The sequence below is a fragment of the Xenopus tropicalis genome, chromosome 4, assembly GCF_000004195.4.
Source record: "Xenopus tropicalis strain Nigerian chromosome 4, UCB_Xtro_10.0, whole genome shotgun sequence".
Lineage (NCBI taxonomy): Eukaryota > Metazoa > Chordata > Amphibia > Anura > Pipidae > Xenopus > Xenopus tropicalis.
The window spans coordinates 116,027,323-116,051,900 of NC_030680.2; the positions used below are offsets into that span (position 1 = coordinate 116,027,323).

General features: G+C 39.7%; 2 protein-coding genes across 2 annotated transcripts; one reads left to right on the plus strand and one right to left on the minus strand.

Annotated features, from left to right (window-relative positions):
• Window positions 1–1,764: 1,764 nt before the first annotated feature.
• On the minus strand, window positions 1,765–10,914 carry chadl (chondroadherin like). Its single transcript, XM_002934737.5, has 5 exons — window positions 10,815–10,914; window positions 7,358–7,518; window positions 5,389–7,047; window positions 2,965–3,131; window positions 1,765–2,111 (listed from the first exon to the last, which is right to left on the minus strand). The coding sequence occupies exons 2-5, from the start codon at window positions 7,508–7,510 to the stop codon at window positions 1,925–1,927; spliced, it is 2,166 nt and encodes a 721-aa protein (XP_002934783.2). The 5' UTR covers window positions 7,511–7,518; window positions 10,815–10,914; the 3' UTR covers window positions 1,765–1,924.
• Window positions 10,915–15,325: 4,411 nt separating this feature from the next.
• On the plus strand, window positions 15,326–23,783 carry hebp1 (heme binding protein 1). The gene is made up of 4 exons (NM_001004901.1): window positions 15,326–15,590; window positions 20,655–20,793; window positions 21,890–22,070; window positions 23,385–23,783. The coding sequence occupies exons 1-4, from the start codon at window positions 15,513–15,515 to the stop codon at window positions 23,557–23,559; spliced, it is 573 nt and encodes a 190-aa protein (NP_001004901.1). The 5' UTR covers window positions 15,326–15,512; the 3' UTR covers window positions 23,560–23,783.
• Window positions 23,784–24,578: the final 795 nt, after the last annotated feature.

The following is a 24,578-nucleotide window of genomic DNA, read 5'->3' on the forward strand; positions in this document are numbered from 1 at the left end:
AATGTTCCAAGGAGGATAAATATTTTTCCATTTACACTATATTTGTTCCTTTGTTTTTATTTCTTTAAATAGTAAAATGTAATAAAAACTAAATCAAGGAAAACATTGCTGCTCTTTTATTAAGGTGTCCCTTTAATAGGCAGTGTTATCCGTAGCAAAAGTACAAAGTCAGCTGAAGGTCTTTGCTAATAAAAAGGAAAAGTTCCAAACAAATTTCTGGTATAATGAGTACAATGGTACAATATGGCACTGCAGTATACAACATGTATTGCTCTACTATGTAAAGTAGTATCCTGTGTGATGGAGAGATACATTTTTTCCTGTTTTGCCATTATATTGAAAAACATTGATAAAAGCAAATGGCAGAGGGCAGAATGAGTTTATATTTTGCCTTGAATGTCAATATAAATATAAAGCCTGACATCCTAAAGCATTTGAATAACCAACAATGCAGCTTCTTATTATAAAATTAAACTATAAAAAACAAGCGCAGTATTAAAAAATGTCAATTATATCTCAGCCTTAATTAGAGATGATGAAGTTTTATTGCTACACTGTTTCTTACAGTTCATAAAATACCTAAATTCCAGCTAGCCTATACATACCAGCAAATAGAAAAAAGGTTTAATATTTAGATGACCACCACCCTCATTCGCCAACTGGCATGCAATTTAAATCAAAAGGATTCATTTTTAATGAAAGCGACTATAAAACATAGATTATGCCTTGTCATTTACAGATATACATAGAATATATAAATGATTCCATAAGCTGACAGACCAAAATACACATTATAAGGCTGGTATTTTCTGCTGGATAAATGTCATATTACTGTGCAAAACTGCATTTTTATGCATATATCAGTTACCTTATGGAACCTTCATCCTAGGCTTCACCTGCCAATAAAATGAAAGACACAAGGGCGTACCTTTACATAGAAAGAAAAGAGGATTTCTCTTAAAGGAACAGTAACACCAAAAAATGAAAGTGAATAAAAGTAACTAAAATATAATGTGCTGCTGCCCTGCAATGGTAAAAGTTGTGTGTTTACTTCAGAAAGTCTACTATAATTTATATAAATAACCTGCTGTGTAGCCATGGGGGCAGCCATTCAAAGGAGAAAAGGCACAGGCACATAGCAGATAACAGATAAAACACTATTGTATAATACAGAACTTATCTGTTATCTGCTGTGTAACCTGTGCCTTTTCTCCTTTTTTCCAGCTTGAATGGCTGCCCCCATGGCTACACAGCAGCTTATTATATACATTATAGTAGGGTTATTGTAGCAAATACACCAGTTTTACCAGTGCAGGGCAACAGTGCATTATATTTTTATTACTTTAAAGATCTTTCATTTTTTAGTGTTACTGTTCCTTTAAGGTGCAGAAAGGGGGGTTTCTACTGTGAAGCTGCAACATTGTCTCCCTGATTCAGATAAAGTAGCTTAAAAAAAAAAAAAAAAAAATTAGGATAAAGGATAAAATGCCTCTTAAGCAAGTGAGAGAATACTGATTGCTGGTATTAATACACATATTAATGTTTTATGTCTACGGCCTGATTTTTTATCCATAATTTAGTTAGAAAGCCATTTTTTTACAACTTTCTTCAAAATCAAGGCAGCTCCAAATGGGTATTTTTCAACCTCCTCAAGATTAACTAGATGATAAGTAGGAAATTCTTTGAGGAAAAGGTTAAACTTTATGGACAGTCAGATCCGCTACGAGCGTTTTAAGATAACTAATACCCAGATTTTGACACTGCTTAGAAAACCAGTCCACACTTTTATTCAGTTCACTTCTGAAACAATGGCTTCTGCATGAGTGCCACTCTTTGCTATTAAGTTCTAGTAATGTGCAAGATGCAGAGATGTACGATGTGCTGCAATATAATTTAACACAACCATATAGGTTCCTTTGCTGCTTCATCCACGTTTTGTTTTTCGATTGGCAGTTGGAATGTGCTGTGATCTTTTTTTCTTGTTACTGTTTGTTTTTCCTGCATCATTTCCAGGGCATGTAGAGAATGGTGCATTTCTGACCTTCTGTCCCTTTGCACTGCTTGGAGCGGCGCATGTTGCCCCCACCTTCAGATTTAGACTGTTGATCCACCTTAGGTATAAAATAATAGGCAGTTAGAACATAACCTGCTAAAGAGTGGACCCAATAACTTTTAAAACAGTTTGTAGCATATCAATGTATGCATTTACAGCACCTGTAATTGTGTGTGTATGTTGCTTATAGCTGGAGGACCTATTGAACTACTAGCGTATGTATTCTACAGACCATTGGAGCCCCCAGTAAATATGATAGGGTTTAAGAAATGACAGTAGATGCCCCGATATTCTTGATATCTCTGAGATTCAGTTGGTGCCTATATACTATATTCAGTTGGTGCCTATAACTATATACACTTCTCTCCTACTTAGAACTGGGTAAATGCACAATTCCCTGTAAAGACTGAGGTGGTCATATACTTTATAATCACAAATGCTCCTTTGGGCACTTCAAAATTGTACAGTGCAGCCCCCTACTATAGATTATTGTGTGCAATGACCTTAACATCAATACGTTCAATCTCGGCTGTCTTAGCTGCTTCTATTTTACATGGCCCAGCACTGGCATCCTTATTAACAGCAAAAAAGGGCACAATTGGGCATTTTTTGTATGCTGGGTTTGGCATCTGCAAATGGCTGCAGGCCACTGCTCTCCATTTCAGAGTGCAGAGACCTACATAGGCACCCTTGGGTCAAGAATGACCCCTACAGTGTTTGAGCATTAGCAGTACAGTCTTTAGAGATCACCTTATTGTGTATTAATCGTATGACAGCTCTCATACAGAAAAGAAATGGAGAATTAATGTCCAGTGCACGCAATGTACTTCTGTATCAGTTAATTTAAACATATTTATGGGCATTTAAACAGAAAGTAATAATGAGGGTATAGCCACTTATAGATTACTTACTTGTGGAGAGGTAGCAGACGGCAGTCACAATGGAAGGGGTTGTTTGCTAAATTTATGACTTCTAGTCCAGTGAAAGGCTTCATGTTGGGAATGTTCTGTAGTTTATTGTTATCTAGGTGAAGACTTTTAATTCCCTGTCCAAGTCCAGAAAATCCTCCACTGGAAATCTTAAGATCATCAGTACAAAAACATCAAGAAAAAGAAAGAGTTTATTTACATTATATACATTTTGGTATAGTATGCTTTATATGTTAGTTTTTTGTTGATTTGTTAATTTGAGCCAATAAATGTTTCTGCTTTTTATTCATATGCTGATTCGAGACCTATCAGTGGGATATAACTTTTAGATTCCCTTTCTCAAACCTAACATTAAAGGATTTGGCTTTCTATAAACAGTTCCATGAGAATTCATGAACATTTGTTATGTTATGTGATCTGCAAGCATTTCAGCCTTCACTGTACATTGACTGTAAACCTTCTCCCTCTGATCACTTCTAAATATCTAGATTTCTGCCAATAGCTAACCTGTTGCTTTAAATCTACCATGACCTACCTAAAAAAAAATGTACCCATAAAAAAGCCCTACAAATGATGATAAATACCCTTCAATCGACTATAATGATAATCATGGGGACCCTGCTGGTATTTTAGTTGCAATATTGCCCTGTGTTTGAGATTGTTGTAAACAACAACATTCATTTTTAGGTGTAGTGGCCCTTTAAAAATGGGTACCATTTGCAATCAGGACATTTTCTATTGTGGTTTATTTTAGAAACCTCACTAAGCAGCCTGGTGCACATATGAAGAGAGTTAAAATAGTTGCCCAAACTGCATTAAAAAACATTGTCTAAATGCCAAGAACATTAGCAACATGACATGAGAAGTCACAGGTGCCTGTGATTTTTGGCACATAGGAAGAGTCTGCATTTGCCTTCTATATGCTAATAAGTGTGACTTAGGGGCCGACTCACCAAAGGCCGAGAAAACGAGTGTTATTTTTAGCATGTTTTAAAAATATTATCACTTCTTATATTTTGAGAATTAACGATCGATTCACATCGATTCAGACATTTGTCTGAATTGAGAAGCGATGGTATTCTAGTTATTTATATGGCGATGACATATTTTTAAGAGAGATTTTAAAGCATGCAATATATTTATGTGTTATTTCGTAACACGTGATATTAGCGTACAATATTACACGTAACTGTTACTTTCTGAAAACTACTGTTCTGAAAATGACAGGTTCCCTAAAAACTCGAGGATGTATCACTCTAGGGCGATCACATACTTGATTCTCTTTTTCACAAAAACTCGACTGCAAACTCCATGTTGTCTTCACAAACGCTCACAGACCGCAATGTTTTTGGAGTAACACCTACTCCAAGTAGGTGTTACTAGTAGCACTGACTATCGCCATATTTCTTGCTTTTAATGCTTCAGATATGTCTGTGAATTATGCGTTAGTATTATTTCTATTAGATAATTATCGCAATAACGATTTGAGATAATTGAGCTTTTTGCATATGCGATATATGTAGTAACACATGCGAAATTACTTTGACGAATGATTACTTAATTAACAAACACTTTTTAATGCATAAAACTATGGGGCTGATTTACTAATCCACGAACGGTCCGAAGGCGTTCGAATGCATTTTTTTCATAATGATTGGTATTTTGCGATTTTTTTGTAAATTGTTGTGACTTTTTCGTAGCTGTTACGACTGTTTAGCAAATTGTAGCGACTTTTTCGTAGCGTTACGACTTGCGCGAAAAGTCGCGACTTTTTCGTAGCCTTCGCGCAGAGTAAGAAAGTTTCGGATTCATTCAAGCTTCAGTATCGTGACTTTTCTTGGGCCAGGTTGGAGCTGCAGAGTGCCATTGAGTCCTATGGGAGACTTTCCTTGGGCCAGGTTGGAGCTGCAGAGTGCCATTGAGTCCTATGGGAGGCTTCCAAAATCATGCAAAGTCTGAAAGTTTTGCCCGCCGTTTACGAGCGCTCAATACGAAAAAGTCGCGACAATATACGAGCAAATCGCAACGGCTACGAAAAAGTCGCGACTTTTGGCGCAAGTCGTAATGGCTATGAAAGAGTCGTGACAATTAATGATAAAGTCGTACTGGCGGCGAAAAAAAACGCAAAAAATACGAAAAAGTCGCAAAATGTTCGTTTCCAATCCAAATTTTTCCCATTCGGATTCAAATTCGTGGATTAGTAAATCAGCCCCTATGTGTTAAGTGTTAATGACCTTTAGTGAATCGGCCCCTTAGTATGAGAAATCTATAGTGGTCTTTCGCTACTAAAAAGACCACTGAATGTTTACCTCACTGTTAGAATAAAGGTGTGCCAATTTGGGCACTCCTTGTAACATACACTGAACATGGCAATACAGAAGAGTTTTCTCCTGCTGGTAACCATACCTGTTCCAGGCCAAGGTCGTTGAGATACAGGTGCTGTAGTGAACGAGCTACTGGTAAGAAAGCTCCATTTCCAATTGATCTGATGAGGTTCTTGGATAGCCTAAGCTCATTTAGAAGAGGCAGTCCTTTAATAGCTTGTGTTGGGACCTCCATTAGTAGATTCTCATCTAGATGCAGTTTTTCTAAATCTTTGTTGTTTTTAAATGCAGATGAAGCGATGTAGTTGATATTGTTGCCTGTCATGTAGACCCAATGCAACTTGTCTGCCCCAGACATAAAGTTATCAGAGAGTGAGCTGATAGAATTGTACTGCATGTGCAGAGAAAAAAGATTAGGGAGAAATTTGAAGGTCCCCTTTGAAAGTCTGGTGAATCTGTTGTGGTCTAAGTAAAGGTAGCCAATCATTGGGGCGTCCCTAAAGACTTCAGGGTCAATAGATGAGAGATGATTGTGAGATAGGTAGAGATAAACTAGATTTTTCATCCCTGCAAAAGCTCCAGGCTGAATTTCATTAATCTGGCAACTTTGAAGATGAAGTGATGCCACATTTTTCATTTCTGAGAAGGCCCCTTTGTGTATGGCATTGAAAACATTTTTACGCAGATCTAGGAGGGTTGTGTCAACAGGAAACCGCTTGGGAATCTGCTGGAGGAATTTATTTTCACAAAGCACATGTTTATCATCAGGTTTGCAGTCACAGCTCCGTGGGCAAGAACTTTCCTCTTCCGGTTTTGGAGTTATTGGGGGTAGATTATAGTCTTCTTCTGGGAAATTGCCACATTTCAGGTCAATGGCTCTCAAAGAATCTAAATGATCTCCCCGGAAATGTCCTGGGCCAGAGCAAAAAAGATCAACTTTTACCTTTGAGAAATCAGCCCATTGCTTAAAAGACCTCAGTTCACAATCGCAGCGAATGGCATTTCCTGTTAGGTTCAAGCGATTTAGATGTTCTAACCCTGCTAATACCTGTATTGTCCGTATCTGGTTGTTACTCAGATCAATAAGTGATAGCTGTGGGCTTCTTTCAAAAGCTTTGAAAGACAAATCCTGTATTGCCATGTTATTAAGAAAGAGCTGTTTGAGGGACGCCATCTGAACAGCTTCCTCTGAAATGAAAGTCATTGGATTCCATCCCAGTTCTAATCTAGTGAGACCAGACATTCGTGAAAGTGCATCAGTTGGAAGGTACTGGAGTTCATTGTGATCCAAACTAAGCCTCTTTAGGTTTGGAAGTGCTGCAAAGGCCTCATTAGATACCACATTAATCATATTGTTTGAAAGACGTATCCACTTAACTTGCTGCAGACCCTGAAATAACATATCTGGCAAATAAACAAGGAAGTTGTCTCCAAGATGAAGAAAGTTCAAAAAACCCAATTGTCCAAAGGCCCCGGGCTTAATCTCCTCAAGCCGATTCTTTTCCAGTACAAGCTGCTGCAAAGATGATAGCCCATCAAATGACTCCTGGTATATAAAACTGATTTTGTTGGAGCCTAAGTTGAGGTAAACCAATCGCCCAAGACCTCGTAAAGCACCTTCCTCAATCCTTTCAATATTGCATTTCTGAAGGCTGAGGTGTGTTAAATATGGTACAGATAGGAAGGCTCCATTGGGAATGACTTTCAGATCATTTCCTCTGAGATCCAACTTTTGGGTGTACTGTAAAGCAAGAAACACATTCAAATAATATTGCCTATGTGTTTAATTATATTGCTTCATTTGTATTTTTGTGAACATTTAAATCTCCGAGTGTCCGAGTGTTTCCTACCTCAGTCTATACAACAGACATTAATATTCAAAGTTATTGGATGGCACAAAATCACACAGTAGTATATTAAACGTTTTGCAATTTTAACCCAATATATAGATCACCGTTATTTCTCCTAGTACTGCAGTCTCTGGCATGCTGTTAGTGAGTGATCTCTGATCTCTTGATATCAAATGCTGAGACTGGAAATGATTGACAGACCTGTGGGATTGAGGTAGGGACTTCTGTGAGGTTCTTGTTTGTACAGGCCACAAACGTTCTGATGTTGTCACAGATACAGACTCGAGGGCAGCGATCACAAAGCAATGGTTTTACAGCTGACATGATGATCAGGGTGAGAACAAACCACATCATTGTTGAACCTAAGGAGAAGTAGTACATAACAGGTGAATAGTGGGACAGCAATTCAAGGGGGAAACAGTGGATTGTATATTGCAATAACTAATTGAATGAACTTCTAAATGCCATACTCTCAAGATGCATTACTAATGGCATTGCTGTCATTCACATGTTTAAGTCAGGGGAGCCTGAAACCTGTTTCTGTCCTGTTTTGTACTATAGATGTTTGCACAGTTCGTAACATGGGGAGGACTAGCAAAGACTAACTTTTTATATGTATGACAGACACCTCTTTCCTACTTCCCAGGATTTAGTATGCCATTTTGTGCTACCTTGCAGTTTAACAGTCACAGTTCACATTTTATTCTAGCTGAAAAACAGTAGATGGCTGTATTTACATAGACCTTTCTAATAAAGCTTACTTAGTTTTTACCTTTCCATCTCCTTTAACACTCCAGTGCTTAGTGCAAGGGCTTCTTCTAATCATAAGTGATTTAAATGTAACCCGTGCATGTTTTTGTGAGTATCCTGTAATTAAAAGGGATACACTATTGAGCCTTACAGGTTCCACATTATATTGCAGCAGAAGTGTCTAGAATCTTCTGAGGTGAAATTGAAAATATTTCCTGCTAAGCCCACTGGTAACAGATTAACTGTTAATATACACAATATAGCAATACTTGTTCATTATGTTGAAATTTGCTGTCTAAGCAGACTGAGAATGTACTTTGGCTAGCAACATTTTTATTTCAATGACAAAATTAGGAAGTGTCACAGCAAAAATAGCTAAGGCACAGCCTGAAGTCCAGTAAGGGTGAGATTTTTTTTAAAGCCTATTTGCTGTTCTAAATAATTCTGGAAGCAAAGCTTTAACACAAGCTAAGATGAGATTTAGGGGCTTATTTGCTGTCATTGAAACTACATTTGAACTGTATATACTGCAAAGTTTTCTTATACATGAAACCCTGATATGAGCTAAGACAGGAGCAGAAATAGGGGCAGGACAGAAGTGGCTGCCCAGGGCACAATAAAGTGAGGGGGTGCTACCTAGGGGGAGGACAGTAATCTAACATTCAGTGGGGGCAGGTGAGAGAGAGAGGCACTGGCAGAGAAGGATACAAGCAAGTGACCGCCAGTGGTGGTGTCAGGGGGAAGGTGTGCAAGCAATAACCAGCAATAGTGGGCATGGAGCTTTGGGCACCAATAAAACTTTGCCAAGCTGAGCTGAAGTAGATACTGACCAAATTCAAAAGGACAATGAAAGTTACTTGGCTGGAATTGATTTAGTAAGAGCAAAAGTGTTTACTAACACACCTCCTTGCCTAATGGGGCAGCATAAGCAGAGATGCCAAGCCAGATGCATAGTTATACAGGGGTATTTTGGTCACTCTTGTCACGCACTGGCCTTGCCTCTGTTCTACTCCTGGCATTCTCCCTGCTTCTGGTGACAATACCCAAATTGAGCAGGTAAGTTAGGTTTGAGGAGCAAATAACTGACTGCAGGAGATGGACCTGTTACTGCGAGAGAATAAGAGACTTCTGACAAATACAGGAGAGTTGACATAAGCATTCAGCTATACATATTTCTAATTCTTGTTTTAATTTGACTTAAAGTACAACTGAAATAAAAGATTTTTCTTGCCAAAGGTAGAATTTTGATAATTACACTCAAACTGTAATATGCAAACGAGTAGTTGATTCAGGTTTACCAAAGGCCTAAGGCACTTGTAACAATTCCTGGACCTTCTGATCACTACTTTTTTCACTGCTCAGAACTTGGAACCGAAGCACTTGAAATTGTCCCCAAAGAAATTGTCAGAATGCCTATGAACCACTGTAGGGTCTTCCTGTAGGCTCTTCCCTGATTTAAATTCTTAGCTTTCCAGTTACCGAAATATTTGCTCAGTTTCAATAAAAATGATTTTGTAAATGAGTTGTTCGAGAGTGGTCTGGCCTTTTCCACCTGAACTCTATGAATTACAGCCTCAGAAACAACAGGAAAAATGTTGGATGCAGCTATAATACCAGAATGGATTCATACTCTTAAGTTTACATTCATTTTGACCATGTCGTTCAGTTGTTCAAACTCCTATATCACATGTACCTTTTGGTTCTGCTGACTTTTATTGTAAAACACAGCATTTACATATTTGATAAATAAAATCCTCTCTCTTTCTCCTATCTAACGTAATCAAAGTCAATATGTAGTTTGATTTTTTTTTTTTTTGCTTAAACTTGTTTCACACAGATCTGTAAGCTGATCTCTCTGCTTGGTGTCCAGCACTTAGACCTGACGTTTTCCTGGAAGAATGAAAGGCTTATTCAGTTAAATGCTCCACAGCACACAGAGGAAACGAGAAGAGTGAAAAGGCAGTCTGTAGGCAAATTTCTTACAGATGAACAGTATGCCTACTGTCAACACACTGCCTCCAAATGCCTTATGCACTCCTTCCCTTCTATCACGGGCAAGAGAGGTCAGCTATCTGCAACATTTTTATTTAAATGTACTGTTGGATTACTTTTAACAGGTTTGTACTAAGATTAAATACGCACTCCTGCTAAAATACAGTTGCTTATCAAATAAAAAGACATATTAAACTTGAACACTCCAAATTTTTATAAATGAGGCAAACGATTTCCCTTGCACATTCATTTTAGTACAGTTACTTTCTCAGTACCCTAATAAGCAGTTAAGCATTTAAAGTAAGGCAACTTGTGCCTGGCAGCCAAAAACTGGATAAATAACCTGTACTCTGAAGTAAAGAACTTATACAAAGGAGATCTAGGTCTAGTGGCCAAGCAATATAACCATCATCCAGTCTTTTTTGTATTTTGTAAGGATTTTTCTTAGTTATACCCTACTACGTAAGGGTATTACTACACCCTCCTTTCAAATTATTATCTACCTTGTCCCCTCAAAACAGAAATAACAATATGTAAAGCCTATAAATGTGTAAGTTAGCAAGTATCACTTCTTAACCTAAAGGAAATCCTACTGGTGTATTTCAGCTAATAATAATAATAAATAACAATATTTGAAGTCTGTAAATGCTATTACTTCCTCTTGAACCTAAAAGTAAATCCTGCTGTTGCATTTCAGCTAATAATAAATAACAATATGAGGTTTGTAAATGCATAAGTAAGCATGAAAATTTCACTAAATAAGCTTTTGGGATGACCCAATACTGTGTGTGCACTTCTTTTAATATTAAGAAATCTTTTCTAAGTGCCATCATATTCTGCAGCATGTTATTTGCTTTTAAAGTTATATAAACACAATCTTATTCTGCAAATGGCAAAAAAAACCCCAGAGACTTACTGTGCGGAGTATCCAGCAGGTGTGATATACATGTAGGAGTGCTGCCGAATGCTGGAGAAGCAGGGGGACTCTGGCATTCACTGAGTTGTTATCCACAAGTGCTATCCCCCTTCTAAGGAAAAGAGAGGAGGAGACGAGCAGAGCGGGTGCCACATTTCACATACCTACTAAAGCTGGGTCTTATTTGAAAATTCCCTAGTGGGTTTATAAAGGCAGAGGAAGGGTACGGATACCGTAATCTTCAGCACTTCAAATATTTTACTCACTTGAAAGTTCTCTTCTTTTAGTCTTACTAGGGAAAAACAAGTATTTCTACTGTAAAACTCATGTTTACAGTATAATCCCCAGTACAAGGTTTTGTTTCCATGCACCAATGTTGTGATGGTGTCCCGCACACTACTTGCAAAGATTTGTGTGGTGGTGCTGATGCTCCCTAGATACCTGGTGTGGTATCACTCTAGTCAGAATAGTTGCAAAATAGGAACCGCACACACAGCTTAATTTGAACAAAAATTTGCTACCCACATTTGGTCACAGAGTGCAACAAGAGACAATATTTTGCTTCTATACACCATTTAGTGATTTCACTGTAAGTTCTTTGAAATGTTTTTTTGTGGCTGGAAACACTTGGAGCAATGTTATTTTATATTAAGATTAAATACTGTTTCTGGGGTTGTAAACATGCATAGCTTTGATTTGTGCCACTGCAATGTCAGTGGCTCAGTGGGGGCATGCTTTTAATTTTCGTCTACACATACAGTTGGGGTAATTAATTAAAGTGGCCAATAATCTGCTGAGTTACAGTAACCCACAGGACCCAGTAACTTTTATTCTAAAAGTTATTTCACCATGAATGGTGCAAAAGCGACTAAGGACTTAGAGTGTAACCTAATGAAAAACATGACAAGCAAGAGCCAAGTAACCTATCAAGAGAGATGAAGAAAGCAAATTTGAAAGTGTTGAAATCTATCTCAGTTCATTTGGTGTTTCGCACGGCGCTGCGATTTGCCTAAGTTGCCAGAAGTTTCCTCTCACCGCACCGCGTATTCCATTCCACCGGTAATTTACATTCTAGCCGGTGGGATGGCATTGCGGGGAGATTAGTCGCCCGCGACAACTGAGATTTGTCGTGGCACGACTAATCTCCCTGTGTACCCCTGCCCTAAGTGATTATATTTCTCTTTCATAGGTATCAGGCTTTTGGGATAACAATGGCAGGACCCATCCTAAATGTAGCCAAAGGCAGAAGAATAAGTTCTCAGGATCTTGGAATAAATGTATCAAAAGAAGAATTATAATCTAAGGAGACCACAAGGTTAAAACCACTTAAAAGATATTGACTAAGGTAGTTGGATCTATACAAGCTCCTTGCAATTTGCATCTAAGGCCAGTCTTCCCTTGTAGCCTGCTATGATGAGTTGTTTGCACCTGGTACAAAGTACAGGACACACAATGCAAGTGTAAATATGAAACTGGGTAAAATAGACTGTGCAAAATAAACAATGTTTTCATTGTAGTTAGTTAGGCAAAAATGTAGTGTATAAGGGCTGGAGTGGGCAGATGTCTAACATAATGGCCATAACACTACTTCCTCCTTTACAGCTTTCTAAGCTGTTAGCAGTCAGTAGCCAATTAGTGACTTGAGGAGGGCATATGAGACATAACTGTTCAGTTAGTTTGCATCTGAATCTGACGTGCGTGCTCACAAACTAACGGAACATTTATGTCCCATGTGCCCCCCCCCCCCTCTAAAGTCACTGACTAACTAAGAGGTTAGAGAGCTGAAAGCAGGAATGCACCAGAGGAAGGACCCATGTGGTCTGAAACATGTAGTGCTATGCATCTCTAAATAAAGTTCTACACTTGTTAGCACAAACAGGAGCTCGCCGCTGGATTCCACTTATATATAAGAAACCAGTCAGCAATTACCTTTGATTAGTCTGCCACAGACAGAATACCGGCATCAGCTCTATAATTGGTTTCTTTGGATTACTGCAATTTAGCCCAGTGAGCCCCACTAAATAGCATCAGGAGGCACAAAATAAGCACTTTGTGTAAGTATCTCTAAAATATTTGAGCAAAGGTTCAGTAAAGTGCAGCCTACCAGGAAATGCTACAGGAGGAACACAACAATGCAGCAGTGGCAGGCAAAGCCGGCTAGGTGCCTTAGGCAACCTGAACGGCCATCTTGCTCCCCACCTGTGTAAACAAGCATGCTCATGCATGAACATGCCAATGAACTCAGATGGTGAGGGGACAAGGGCCCAGACTAAAGGTGGCCATACCTTTATAAGATTTTAGTCTTCTTCTGACGAACATTCAGATATGGATTATAAGTTTAAATGCAACAATCTAAAACTAACATTCACACTGAAATTGTATGAAAAAAATAACCTTAAAAATAACATGAAATAGCTGGAAGACAAAAATCGTACGAAAGTGACTTCCTGGAAATGCATTGTAGGTCCCCCTAGGATAACCTGTTTGATTAACTAAACGACCAATCGCTATGGTGTGGAAATTATCGGGACGATAATTCGGAACCCACACAAGGTCTGAAAATCACATGAAACGTAGTTTTGTATGATTTCAATGGTGCATGTATGTCCATCTTAAGGGCAGATGACAAAAGAGGTATGTACCCCCCCCGTAGTTGTGCCCCAGGCAGGTACCTCTTCTGCTTACCCCTAGTTCCGACCCTGCATGGCAGCAGCTTCATTACTCTACCCCCCTCAGCCCTCTGCTTATCCTGCTGCTTTCCCACTGCTGGCCTGTCTATATATTTGTATTTGCCCTAACGTTCCTCAAAAAAACAAGGCTGGGTTTATATTACATTTACTAGTATCTGGGGCTGGAAATTACTGGGCCCCACAGCTAAATTATTTAAAAACATTTGGAAATAAGACATTTTTGCTAAACCTATACTGAACCTGCTTATCAGTCAGTGCCACACTGGGCTCCCCACCCTCTACCTCTACAAACTTTAGTAACTTACCCTAATTTACATACCCCCCCAACTGTCCTGCTTTCTGCAGGACTGTCCCGGTTTTTATAGCGCATCCCGCTGTCCCGGATAGTTCAATGAATGTACCGTATTTCTGTAATAGATTATGGAAATGTGGGACATTCATTGAACTATCCGGGAGAGCGGGATGCGCCTGGCTGGAGCTGGGCGCTCCTGCTCCTTGTGTGGCTCCTGCTCCTCATGTGGCTCCTTGTGCGGCGGCGAGAGGCCCTTTTATAAGGTTGTGCCCCGTGCGTATTGAAGTCACATGTACACACGGGGCGCAACCTTATAAAAGAGCCTGTCGCCCCCACTCAAGGAGCAGGAGCTGCAGAAGAAGCAGAGGGAGCGTCTATGGGGGCAATTGGGGGCACTGTGTATGGGGGCACTATGTATGGGGGGTACTGTGTATGGGGGCACTGTGTATGGGGGGTACTGTGTATGGGGGCACTGTGTATGGGGGCACTGTGTATGGGGGTACTGTGTATGGGGGCACTGTGTATGGGGGCACTGTGTATGGGGGGTACTGTCTATGGGGGCATTGTGTATGGGGGTACTTTCTATGGGGGCACTGTGTATGGGGGCTACTGTCTATGGGGCAATTGGGGTACTGTCACTGGGATCAATTGGGCGCACATTCTATGGGGGTACTGTCTATGGGGGAACTTTCTATGGGGACAATTTCCATGGGGGGTACTGTGTATGGGGGGTACTGTCTATTGGGCCATTGGGGGCACTGTGTATGGGGGAAAAAACTGGTATATAGTTATAACTCACTTATAACTGACTGTCTTCTCTCTATATTTGTATTTTATATGTAGGAGTTGCTATAATGTTTTCCTTAGGTAGTACAGTATGAGGGTATAGCACATTTTGCATCTGATCCCACCATTTCAACTATATAAAAGGAGTATTTAAAAGATAAAAAAAATGGAGTGTGGAAATTAGAGCGTGGCCACAAAAGTGGGGAATTTATATCAAGCCATGCACATTATCTTGTACCTTATCTGTTTGTCCCTTGCAGCCCCCCCCCTTTATATGACTTTGTTAACACCTTCCACACAGATATTTCTTTTTCCTGGTTATTTGAGCTATGAGCTGAATGATATATATATATATATATATATATATAGAGAGAGCACCACAGCTTCATTGTTATCAGCTTGAAAAAGGAACTAAAATGTTCTGAAAGCTTGCTATGGTTATCTTAGTTAGCCAATAAAGGTATCACCTTTATACCACTTTTGTTATTTTTATTTCAAAAGGGTTACCCTGTAAACATGTTGACTGGCTAATACCTTTCCCTGCCCGCTACCTTCTGTCAGAAGCTCACATACAGCAGTTTGCCTTATTCCCTACTGCACTGGCCGCCTATACAGCCCTGCCTCACGGCCTGTCTCCTAGATACAAGCACGTATCCATCTTACCCCACTAATAACCACTGTTTGGCGAATTCTTAAAATCCCCTCCCACCCAGCCTGACAGGAAGAGACCCGGAGGGGGTTGCGAAAGAGCGAGTTGTATAACACGGAGCTCGGTTGCACTGGGAGCAGTTTAGCGTGTGAGTGGGGGCAGCAGGGAGGGGAGGCCGCAGGGAGCAGCACCCAGTGGAACAGGCGGGGCACCCACAATACACTGACAGCTGCCCGGGAGATCGCCACACACGGTGCAAGTGCAGCACAGGCAGCGCCAAGATGTTCGGGATGATAAAGAACTCGCTGTTCGGAGGGGTAGAGAACAATGAAGGGAAACTTGTGAGCAAAGGAGAGAAAGTAAGTGCGCTAATGGGAAACAATAACCACTGCAAACCTTGGTAATCTTTGTATTAACTCCAACTAATGTGTGTGCAGAATGCTGGGAGGTGTAGTTTAGTAACAGAGAACGTTAATAAGCAGCTTCACCCTACAATGACTGACTGAGCTACAGGTTGGGCAGGCTCACCGAGCACTGTGTATATAATAATATAGCCCAGTGGTTCTCTCAGAAGGCTAGTAAGGCAGTGATAGCTGGGGGGGGGGGGGGGGGGGGCAATTATATTCTCTCCTCTGCCCCATTTCCCCTGGGTTCCATATTACACAAGCAGGGAATGGCTCACAGAAAGAAACAGATCCCTGTGCTGTCCCTATCCAGCTGCCATTCTATTCCCATTGCATAAAGCCCAGCTCTCTATTTTCCCTGTAAAGCCAATGCATGTAATGTAACATAAAAGATTATTGTTACTGATACTTTGTTATAAAGCAAATTAAAATGTAGTAAGTTTATACCTTGCATACAAGGCGACTGATTCATTCTGCTAATGTTTGAAAGTTTAGACAATCTAGGATCTTGCATCAATTTGATATCAACTCATTAACCGTAATGTCACGCTAGTTTCCATGGCAACCAATACTAGACATGAGTCAAAGTTAAGAAAAGAAATAGCATATTTTAGAATCACACTTATCATGTAACCTTTGATGAATAGATACATGCATTCTATCTACTTTGCATTTGGGCAAAAAGCAGTTTTATATTTAAAAATTACACTTTACTAGAATAGATTCTCTTGGGTCCACAGTGTCTGACTGGGATGACAGGGGCCCACCAGAAAACTGTTTTTTGCCCAAATTCAAAGTAGATAGAATGCATGTATCTATTCATCAAAGGCTACACTATTTTTATCACTTCTTACTCAGTCTCTGTATATTCTATATATTTAGTTGCTTTGTTCCCATAGAAAAATAAGTAAGGACCATGAATTAGGCCAAATGGCTAGAAGCAGGAGGGCTCACTGACAACTGGGCCCAACAGGAATTTTCCTGGTATCACTGTGGCTGAGTTCAACACTGTGGGTCCATGTCTGTGTAACAAGTGGTGGACATATACTAAAGATATTATAGCCCAGAAGCTCTGTAGTATGTGTGTAGCTGGCAATCTGTCGGTTCTGGCAAATGCCAGAGGGACTGCTATAGATGCCATAGAGAATCACTATTTTTTGGATTTGTTTGAGCTTATTTGAATCCCAGTCCAGACCTGGTCACAGCACGGGGTGGAGGAGATTGTTGAAACATGCACAGTTTGGTGAGTGTGGAAATCATGATGGCAGCGCTGTGCGTTATATCTAACAAAGCACCTGATCTGGAAACTGGCACTTATACTGTAATGTCACCCACTGTGACCTATAGCACTTATATTTGCCTATTTGTGTCTGTTAGTTACCCTCCCATATAGATTGTAAGCTCTACGGGGCAGGGACCTCCTTCATCTTGTGTTTCTGACTCTTATTGCAACTGTACCTTGTATTTATTTGTATTTATTGTTGTACTTTGTATTTATCCATTATCTTTAACCCCCCTGTCTGTATTAATGAATTCTACTGTACAGCGCTGCGTACATAAGTAGCGCTTTATAAATAAAGATATACATACATACATACATACATACAACAAAGCCAACTGGGCCTTGGATCCTTAGCCCTGTAGCCATTCACAATGCTATTGTTAGTGTGCTCTGCTCCAGCTAAATTTTACTTTCACAGTCTGTGCAAATAGTAGAAAGTAGGTTAAAGCAGCAATGTTACAAAGTTTACCCTGTAAAAAAAATATTGCACAATTGACATATAACAGCAATAAAACCCCATTAAAGTAGGTTTTTAAAGGATTTTCTGGGGATGACAAATAATTAAACCAACACTTGTAAACCGGTTATAACACAGCACAGAATAACATTGCTGGTTACAAAACCTGTATAGTATATTTAGCTTTTCCTTCTTGTAGTGAGCTTATTTTTTCTAGGCTATTAATCATGTATATTATATGTATATATAATAGATATATAATTAATTTGGGTTGAAAAAAGACAACTGTCTATTAAGTTCAACCATTCCCGCTTCTTTGTAATCTCCCAGCATCAACTACCCATATTAGGGCTGTAGCACCTAGGGTGTTACCGCCGCTGTCACCCACACCTACAGTGAAGGTAAAAGGGAATTGCATGACTTGTGGGAGTGAGTTTTTACCATAGTTATTACTGTAGTCCTACCCCTGTTGCAGTGGGGGGGTCTGTGTCCCCTACGGTTATTTCAGTGCCTGTAGGAAGAACTAAGTGTGTCATTGCCCCAGTGGTATATGCCAGGGGGTTAGTGGGTGTAGGGACATCCATGACTTACACTCATGAACCTAACGTATTAGCCAGTGGAGTGGGAAATACCAGCAGAACAAGTGGTTTATTGGCTGTGATGCCTTAGCGTTGGATTTAGACTGCTTGGGGCCCTGGGCTGCACCTAGATTTTATGGTCTATAGAGCCACTTTCCAATCACCCTACCTACTCCTGCTCACCTGTAATAGAAAAACCAGGGCTCTATGTAGTGGCACCAAACACTGGGTAAAAACACAGTAAATCAGTGACATTGCAGCCACAGTTCCCCGGATGCCAACAATAACCCAATGGGCTCACGTTGGAGAGGCAATGTCTCAACAACATAGGGCTCTCAGCAGCATTTTATATTTTAAAAATAATGCAAGTGTTTTTTGTCTATAACACAGTGCAGACACAAGCTCTGTTGCAAAGGGAGTTCTATTTGCCTGTAAGCAGCCCTGCATCCTGAGACCAAGCCCAGCAGAGAATATGTGACTCAGCAAACTGGTTTTCCAAGATAACAAATACACACTGTGTTTTGAAGATGACAATTCCTGTTCTCTTTGTGGAGTTAACTCTAGCTTGTCACACAGTAACCCTAGTTCTCACTCCTCTTGTTATAAATGAAATATACGACTGACCTTTTTTGTAGCCAAATAAGCCTTCTATCAAAATATATATATAGCAAAAGGTTGGAGCAGGGTTAATGTAACCCTGTTGTAAAATAAAAGGATATTATCAGTCACTGAGGAGTTCCTTGAACGTATAAAAACACAAGACTGAAGGCCTCATGCTTTTATACAGATCATGGAATTCCGAGGTGACTTAATATGCTCACATTTTACAGTGGGGGGCACATTATTTCTTATAATATACAAGTTTCATTGAGACATGTGACAGAAATTACATGACTAAGCACAGGAACTGAATCCGAACTCTTCCTCACATGGCTTCGAGGCAAATAGTTTGAAATACTGCTTAAATCATGGAGTTGCACAACCGTATCGAAAGCAGAAGGCTCCGGGCTTAGTAAGCAAACTGGGGTATTCTTTAGCAAATCACTTGGGGGTATATTTACCATGCTGTGTAAAAAGTGGAGTGAAGCATTACTGGTGCCCAGGGCAACCAATCAGCAATTAGATTTCAACAGAAAACCAAAGCAAAGCATCTGATTGACTGGCAACATCACCGGTAATGTGTTACTCCACTTTTTATACAGCATGATAAATACACCCCTTGGTGTACACAAACAGATGGGTAAGGGAAGAAAGTAGAATAGCTGGTAGGTAAGGGCAATACAATTCTCCATATCTCACACTACCTTTTGATTGTATATGTCACATGATTTAAGCTGGCCATACACGCACCGATACTATCGTACGAAACCTCGTTTCGTGCGATATTCGGTGGGTGTATGGCATGTCGGCGAGTCGACCGATATCGCAGGAAGCTGCTGATATCGGTCGACTCGCCGATCGGCCAGGTTAGAAAATTTTGATCGGGCGCCATAGAAGGCGCCTGACCAAAATCTGCCGTCAGGGCTGAATCGGCAGAAGGAGGTAGAAATCCTATTGTTTCTACCTCCTTATCTGCTGTTTCAGCCCTGATTGTGTGTGGCGGATCTGACGATGTTTCGTGCGACCGATGGTCGCACGAAACATCGTTAGATCGCCACGTGTATGGCCAGCTTTAGTTAAGGTTCTTTATTTACTCACATTGGGACATGGCTTGCATTATGTAAAGGTGTGCACCACTAACATGGTTTTGTCCTTCTCCCAAGATATAGGACATCTAGGAAATCAGCAAGCCCTGATTTTCTTAAAAGGTATCTAAACAAAACAAAACAAAAAAGCAAATTGATATAAACTTGTTCAGAGTCATCCTCTGAGAACTTTTGCAAATTACAATCATTTTCAGTTGTTACTGGTTTCTGAGATAATAGCAGCTCAAAGGGGTCATGTAATAAAGGGCAGAAAGTTTGCCAAGGTTCAGTAACCCTTAGTAACCAATCAGTTTGTTAGTCACCTATTTTAAAGCAAACATCTTATTGGCTGCTGTGGGTTACTGCTCCTTGGAAAACTTCATGCTTTTCATTACATATGGAAGTAAGAAATTTGTATACGTACATTTAGTTATATAACAGGCTTTCAGATCAACAGCTCTCATTGAAGGTCAGAGTGTCATCAATCCTAACTGCCTATGTGCTGTCCTTGTTCTTTCAGTATTTATTTAACCCTGGGTTTGCTGAATCTTAGTTAAGCCCAAAGCCTCCTATTAGCTGTCTAAAACTGCAAATATCCCAGAAACCACTAAAAATAGAAAAGTTAAAGAAGCAACCTGAAGTTTACATCAGTTTGATCTGTGGGTTTAGATCCCTTTAATGCAACACATAATCCCATGGTGACTTCTAATACTGTATATTTTATAAACAAAGTTGTGGGGTACATTTATCTTTAGGTGGACTTGTGATTTTATGTCATTATAGGACTTCTCTCTGACTTTAATAGCCTTATAAATGACAACAGAGGGTCCTCTATATACCCGTGTCTTATCTTTGGAATGTAGATGTTGCTGCTAGTTTGTACAATAGGCCAGTTTGGGCAATGTAAGACTGATCTGGCCCTATATCAGTTACATTAACTGGCATACAATGGACTGTATAAATCACCATGTACTGTTATTTCTAAGATTTAATATAAAATTGTATTTGTGTCCTCAGGATGGAGTGGCTTTTGAAGAGAGAGAATATGAAGGAGGGAAATTTGTCTCAACAGAAGTGTCTGGGAAACCATTTGATGAAGCCTCAAAAGAAGCTGTTCTGCGGCTCCTAAAATATGTAGGGGGCTCTAACCAAAAGTGTAAGCACACCAGAACCTTTTCTCTTTTTTTTCTATTCATAATTTCTTTCTTCAGGCGTCTACAACATTGGACTGGGGGTGTACAGAGCCCACTAGAGTTGCAACCCAAGGGCCCTTCTTGCCTTCTTAAGGGCAGCCTCCTGACTTCCACCCCCCGTGCCTGTTTCTTCCTCTTTAATCTGTGGCTATTATCATGTAGGGGAGGGGCAGCCCTGGACTGGGGAGTGTCTGGAGTCCAGTCCGGGCTTCCATAATGATAATAATGGTGGTACTTGGGCAATAATTCATGTGAGTAATAATTCATACTAATTATTAAAACAGGGATTGTTTGTCCATATAGTGCAATATACTTCAAGCTGGCCAACTATGTCAGGGTGATACCCCATCTGTCCAGTTCTGCACTCACATTCATCTGATTCATTAACAATTTTGTAATAAAGTAAGTTTTCAGGTAAATGTTGAAGCAGTAGAATTCTTAAAGCAACAGTAACACCAACAAATGAAAATATATAAAACAAATTAAACTATAATATACTGCTGGCCTGCACCGGAAAAACATGTGTGTTTGTTTCAGAAACACTTCTAGAATTTATATAAGTACCCTGGTGTGTAAGGGGGCAGCCATTCAACAGGAGAAAATGCACAGGTTATATAGTAGCTTACAGATAAACTCTGTAGAATACAATGGTGTCTTATATAGTGTTATTTACTATGTAATCATTGGCTTTTCTCCTTTTTATCAGCTTGAATGGCTGCCCCATGGCTACACAGCAGCTTATTTATATAAACTATAGTATTGTCCTTGAAGCAAACACACCAGTTTTACCAGTGCAGGGCAATAGTAAATTATATTTTTATTACTTTAAAAAACATAAATTTTTTGGTGTTACTGTGCCTAACATTTTGGCACCCCCAAGTGACTTAGCCTTTCCTTGTCCTTTAAATGCTTTTTGGCAGACTTAAAGTATGGTGATCCAAGTTATGGAAAGATCCCTGATCTGGAAAACCCCAGGTCCCATGCATTCTGGATAACAGGTTCCATACCTGTATGGTAAACATGTGGTAAGATTAATTTATGTCTTATTTATTTTAATAGATGCCGGAATGGGCATGACATCGCCAGTCGTCATCACTAGTTATCCAGCAGAGAATGAGACCTTGCAACCCAATGTAAAGGTCCTGCTCCGAATTCCCAGCCAGTATCAGGCAGACCCCCCAGTCCCTACAGATGACACCATACATATTGAAGACCGTGAGAGTGTAACATTTTATTCCACGTAAGTACTTTAAATAAACCTCCTGCTAGCCTGCTTGTTTCAGGGTTTTGGGCCATTCTGTTGCCAACGGTTTTAAAGGCTGGCTGCTCCTACGACTCTCCACTTACCAGTAGGGATGCACTGAACCCAGTTTTTCGGATTCAGCCAAACCCCTGAATCCATCCTAAGGGATTTGGCCAAATACCGAATCCGAATTAACATATGCTATTTCGGATTGGGAAGGGTTAAATGTCCACTTCCGTGTTCACGTGGCAACATTTAACCCTTCCAAATCCTAATTAGCATATGCTAATTCAGATCTAAATTCGGTTCGGCCAGGACTGTGGATTCGGTCAAATCCCAACCCTGCTGAAAAAGGCTGAATCCTGGCTGAATACCGAACCGACTCCTGGATTCAGTGCATCCCTACTTACCAGGTACCTATTTTCCTGCTGTTGCATATGAGGGCTGAGATAGGGGACAAATAACTAGTGTAGAGGGCAATTCTGCAGTGTCTAGCACATCTTGTTAAAAACTAAAAGTTTGGCTCTTAAATGAGATTTCCCTAGAAATAACCATCTGATGTTTGGTTATTGCCTTCCACTTAGCACAGGGCAAGAAAGTAGGTTTCTGAAAAGGGGATGTTCATCTTTAAGTATAACTTTTTTTATGTTATGGACTATCATATACTTAGCAGCTTTGCAACTGGTCTTTATTATTTATACTTTTTTAATTTTTTTGCCTACAACTTTATCTTTCCAGTTTTTAAATGGGGGTCACTGACCCAGCAGTCCAAAAACTATTGCTTTTTTATCATTTTTGATACTGTTTATTGCTTAACTTTTGATTTAGTCCCTCTCCTATTCATATTCCAGTCTCTTATTCAAACCACTGCCTGGTTGCTAGGATAAACAAGACTCTAGCAACCAGATACTGTAATTGTTGAAATTCCAAACTGGAGAGCTGCTGAAGAAAAAGCTAAGAATATAACTTTCTATGTCAGACTAAAACTTAATCTAAAGGGGAAATAGCCCTTTATTTCTTTTATGAAGTTGCTGTCAGTTGTAGTTTTGGTAAAAATTGAGCTTTACTGAAGCAAAGAAACTGGGTAGAAGGCATATTACGGCTTGAAGAAGTACCCTCAAGTAATCAGACTTAAGTGATGTGTTCCCATCTTTCGTCGCCCAAAAGATTCTCTCTGTTTTATCAAGAGCCATGCACCAGCGAAATAGAGGTTTAATCTTTTGCATGAACAAAATCTATGTTATCTATATCTAGATGAACTGCAAAATGACTCTTTTCATGTCTCTTTTCTGTTCTCTATGGTATCCATAGGCAGTTTGGAGGATACGCCAAAGAAGCAGACTATGTATCCCATGCAGCCAAACTACGTTCTTGTCTTGGTCCAGACATTTCTTATCATACTGACCACTACATGTGCTGTGGCTATGACCCCCCAATGAAACCTTATGGAAGACGTAACGAAGTCTGGTTTATTAAGAACAATTGACAACAATTTGGAACACCTGAAATGAGAAGTTTGATTCATGAACCAGGCCAGCTGTAGGCTCCACAATCCCACTTGTGATACATACCCAGTCTGATAGACCCCTTTGGGATTTTCCAGAATGTGCAGTGCTTGACAGATGTAATGGTAAATGGGTTGCAGGGTTTTTATAAAGCTTTGACATTAGTTGCAAACGATATATATTATAATAAAATAATTTTAATGTTTCAGTTGCATTTTTTTTCTGCATACGTGTGTGCGGTGCGTGCTTACATTATTGTTTGGTAATGAGAATTGTCTTGTGAGAGCTGTTACAGGCTTTCTGCGCAGGGATTTGCATATCGAGTGTATAACAGGCAAGCTTAAAGGGATTCTGTCATGATTCTTATGGTGTTGTTTTTATTACTAAATTACACTGTTTACATGCAGATAATTAATTCTAACATTTAAAATGCTATTCTTGAACCAATAATTATATTGGTTATAATGTTAGTGTGTAGGCACCATCTCAGTGCATTGTGCCTGATTCTGATGTTTCAGAAAGAGCCAGTGCTGCACAATGCAACTGTTATCAGCTAAGCTGTAGTAGGAGTCATGGCTGGAGTTGGTTGTTTACTATTGAGTGTGGTTATCATAACTACCCTAGGTGGGGCAGGGAGCATTTTTTGAATGCAGGTGTGAGAGAGTTGTTATCTTGTTACCTATTGATGGTTCAGCTGATCAGCTGCTGGGGTGGGAGGAGGATGATATCACTTCACATTTCAGTGCAACAATAAAGAGTGACTGAACCTTATCAAAGCGCTGGTCAAATGGCTAAAGGCCCTTGGGAAACTATGAATGTTGAATTTAAAAAAAAAAATGTTTGCTATTTAAAAAAACAAAAAACAAAAAAAAAAAACAACAACAGATTTTAGTGCAGGATTCTGCTGGAGAAGCTCTATTAACTAATAAAACATATTTTCTCATGACAGAATCCCTTTGAAGGACAATGAAAGTAACCATTACTGAAGCATCCCTTGGTG

Coding starts and splice junctions, on each gene's coding strand:
- chadl (XM_002934737.5), bottom strand. CDS start 7,510: ATGATGTGGTTTGTTCTCACCCTGATCATCATGTCAGCTGTAAAACCA. Junction 7,048..7,357: donor TCCCTACCTCAATCCCACAG/GTCTGTCAATCA, acceptor CTTGCTTTACAG/TACACCCAAAAGTTGGATCT. Junction 2,112..2,964: donor CGTCTGCTACCTCTCCACAA/GTAAGTAATCTA, acceptor TTTATACCTAAG/GTGGATCAACAGTCTAAATC.
- hebp1 (NM_001004901.1), top strand. CDS start 15,513: ATGTTCGGGATGATAAAGAACTCGCTGTTCGGAGGGGTAGAGAACAAT. Junction 20,794..21,889: donor AGGGGGCTCTAACCAAAAGT/GTAAGCACACCA, acceptor TTATTTTAATAG/ATGCCGGAATGGGCATGACA. Junction 22,071..23,384: donor AGTGTAACATTTTATTCCAC/GTAAGTACTTTA, acceptor TGGTATCCATAG/GCAGTTTGGAGGATACGCCA.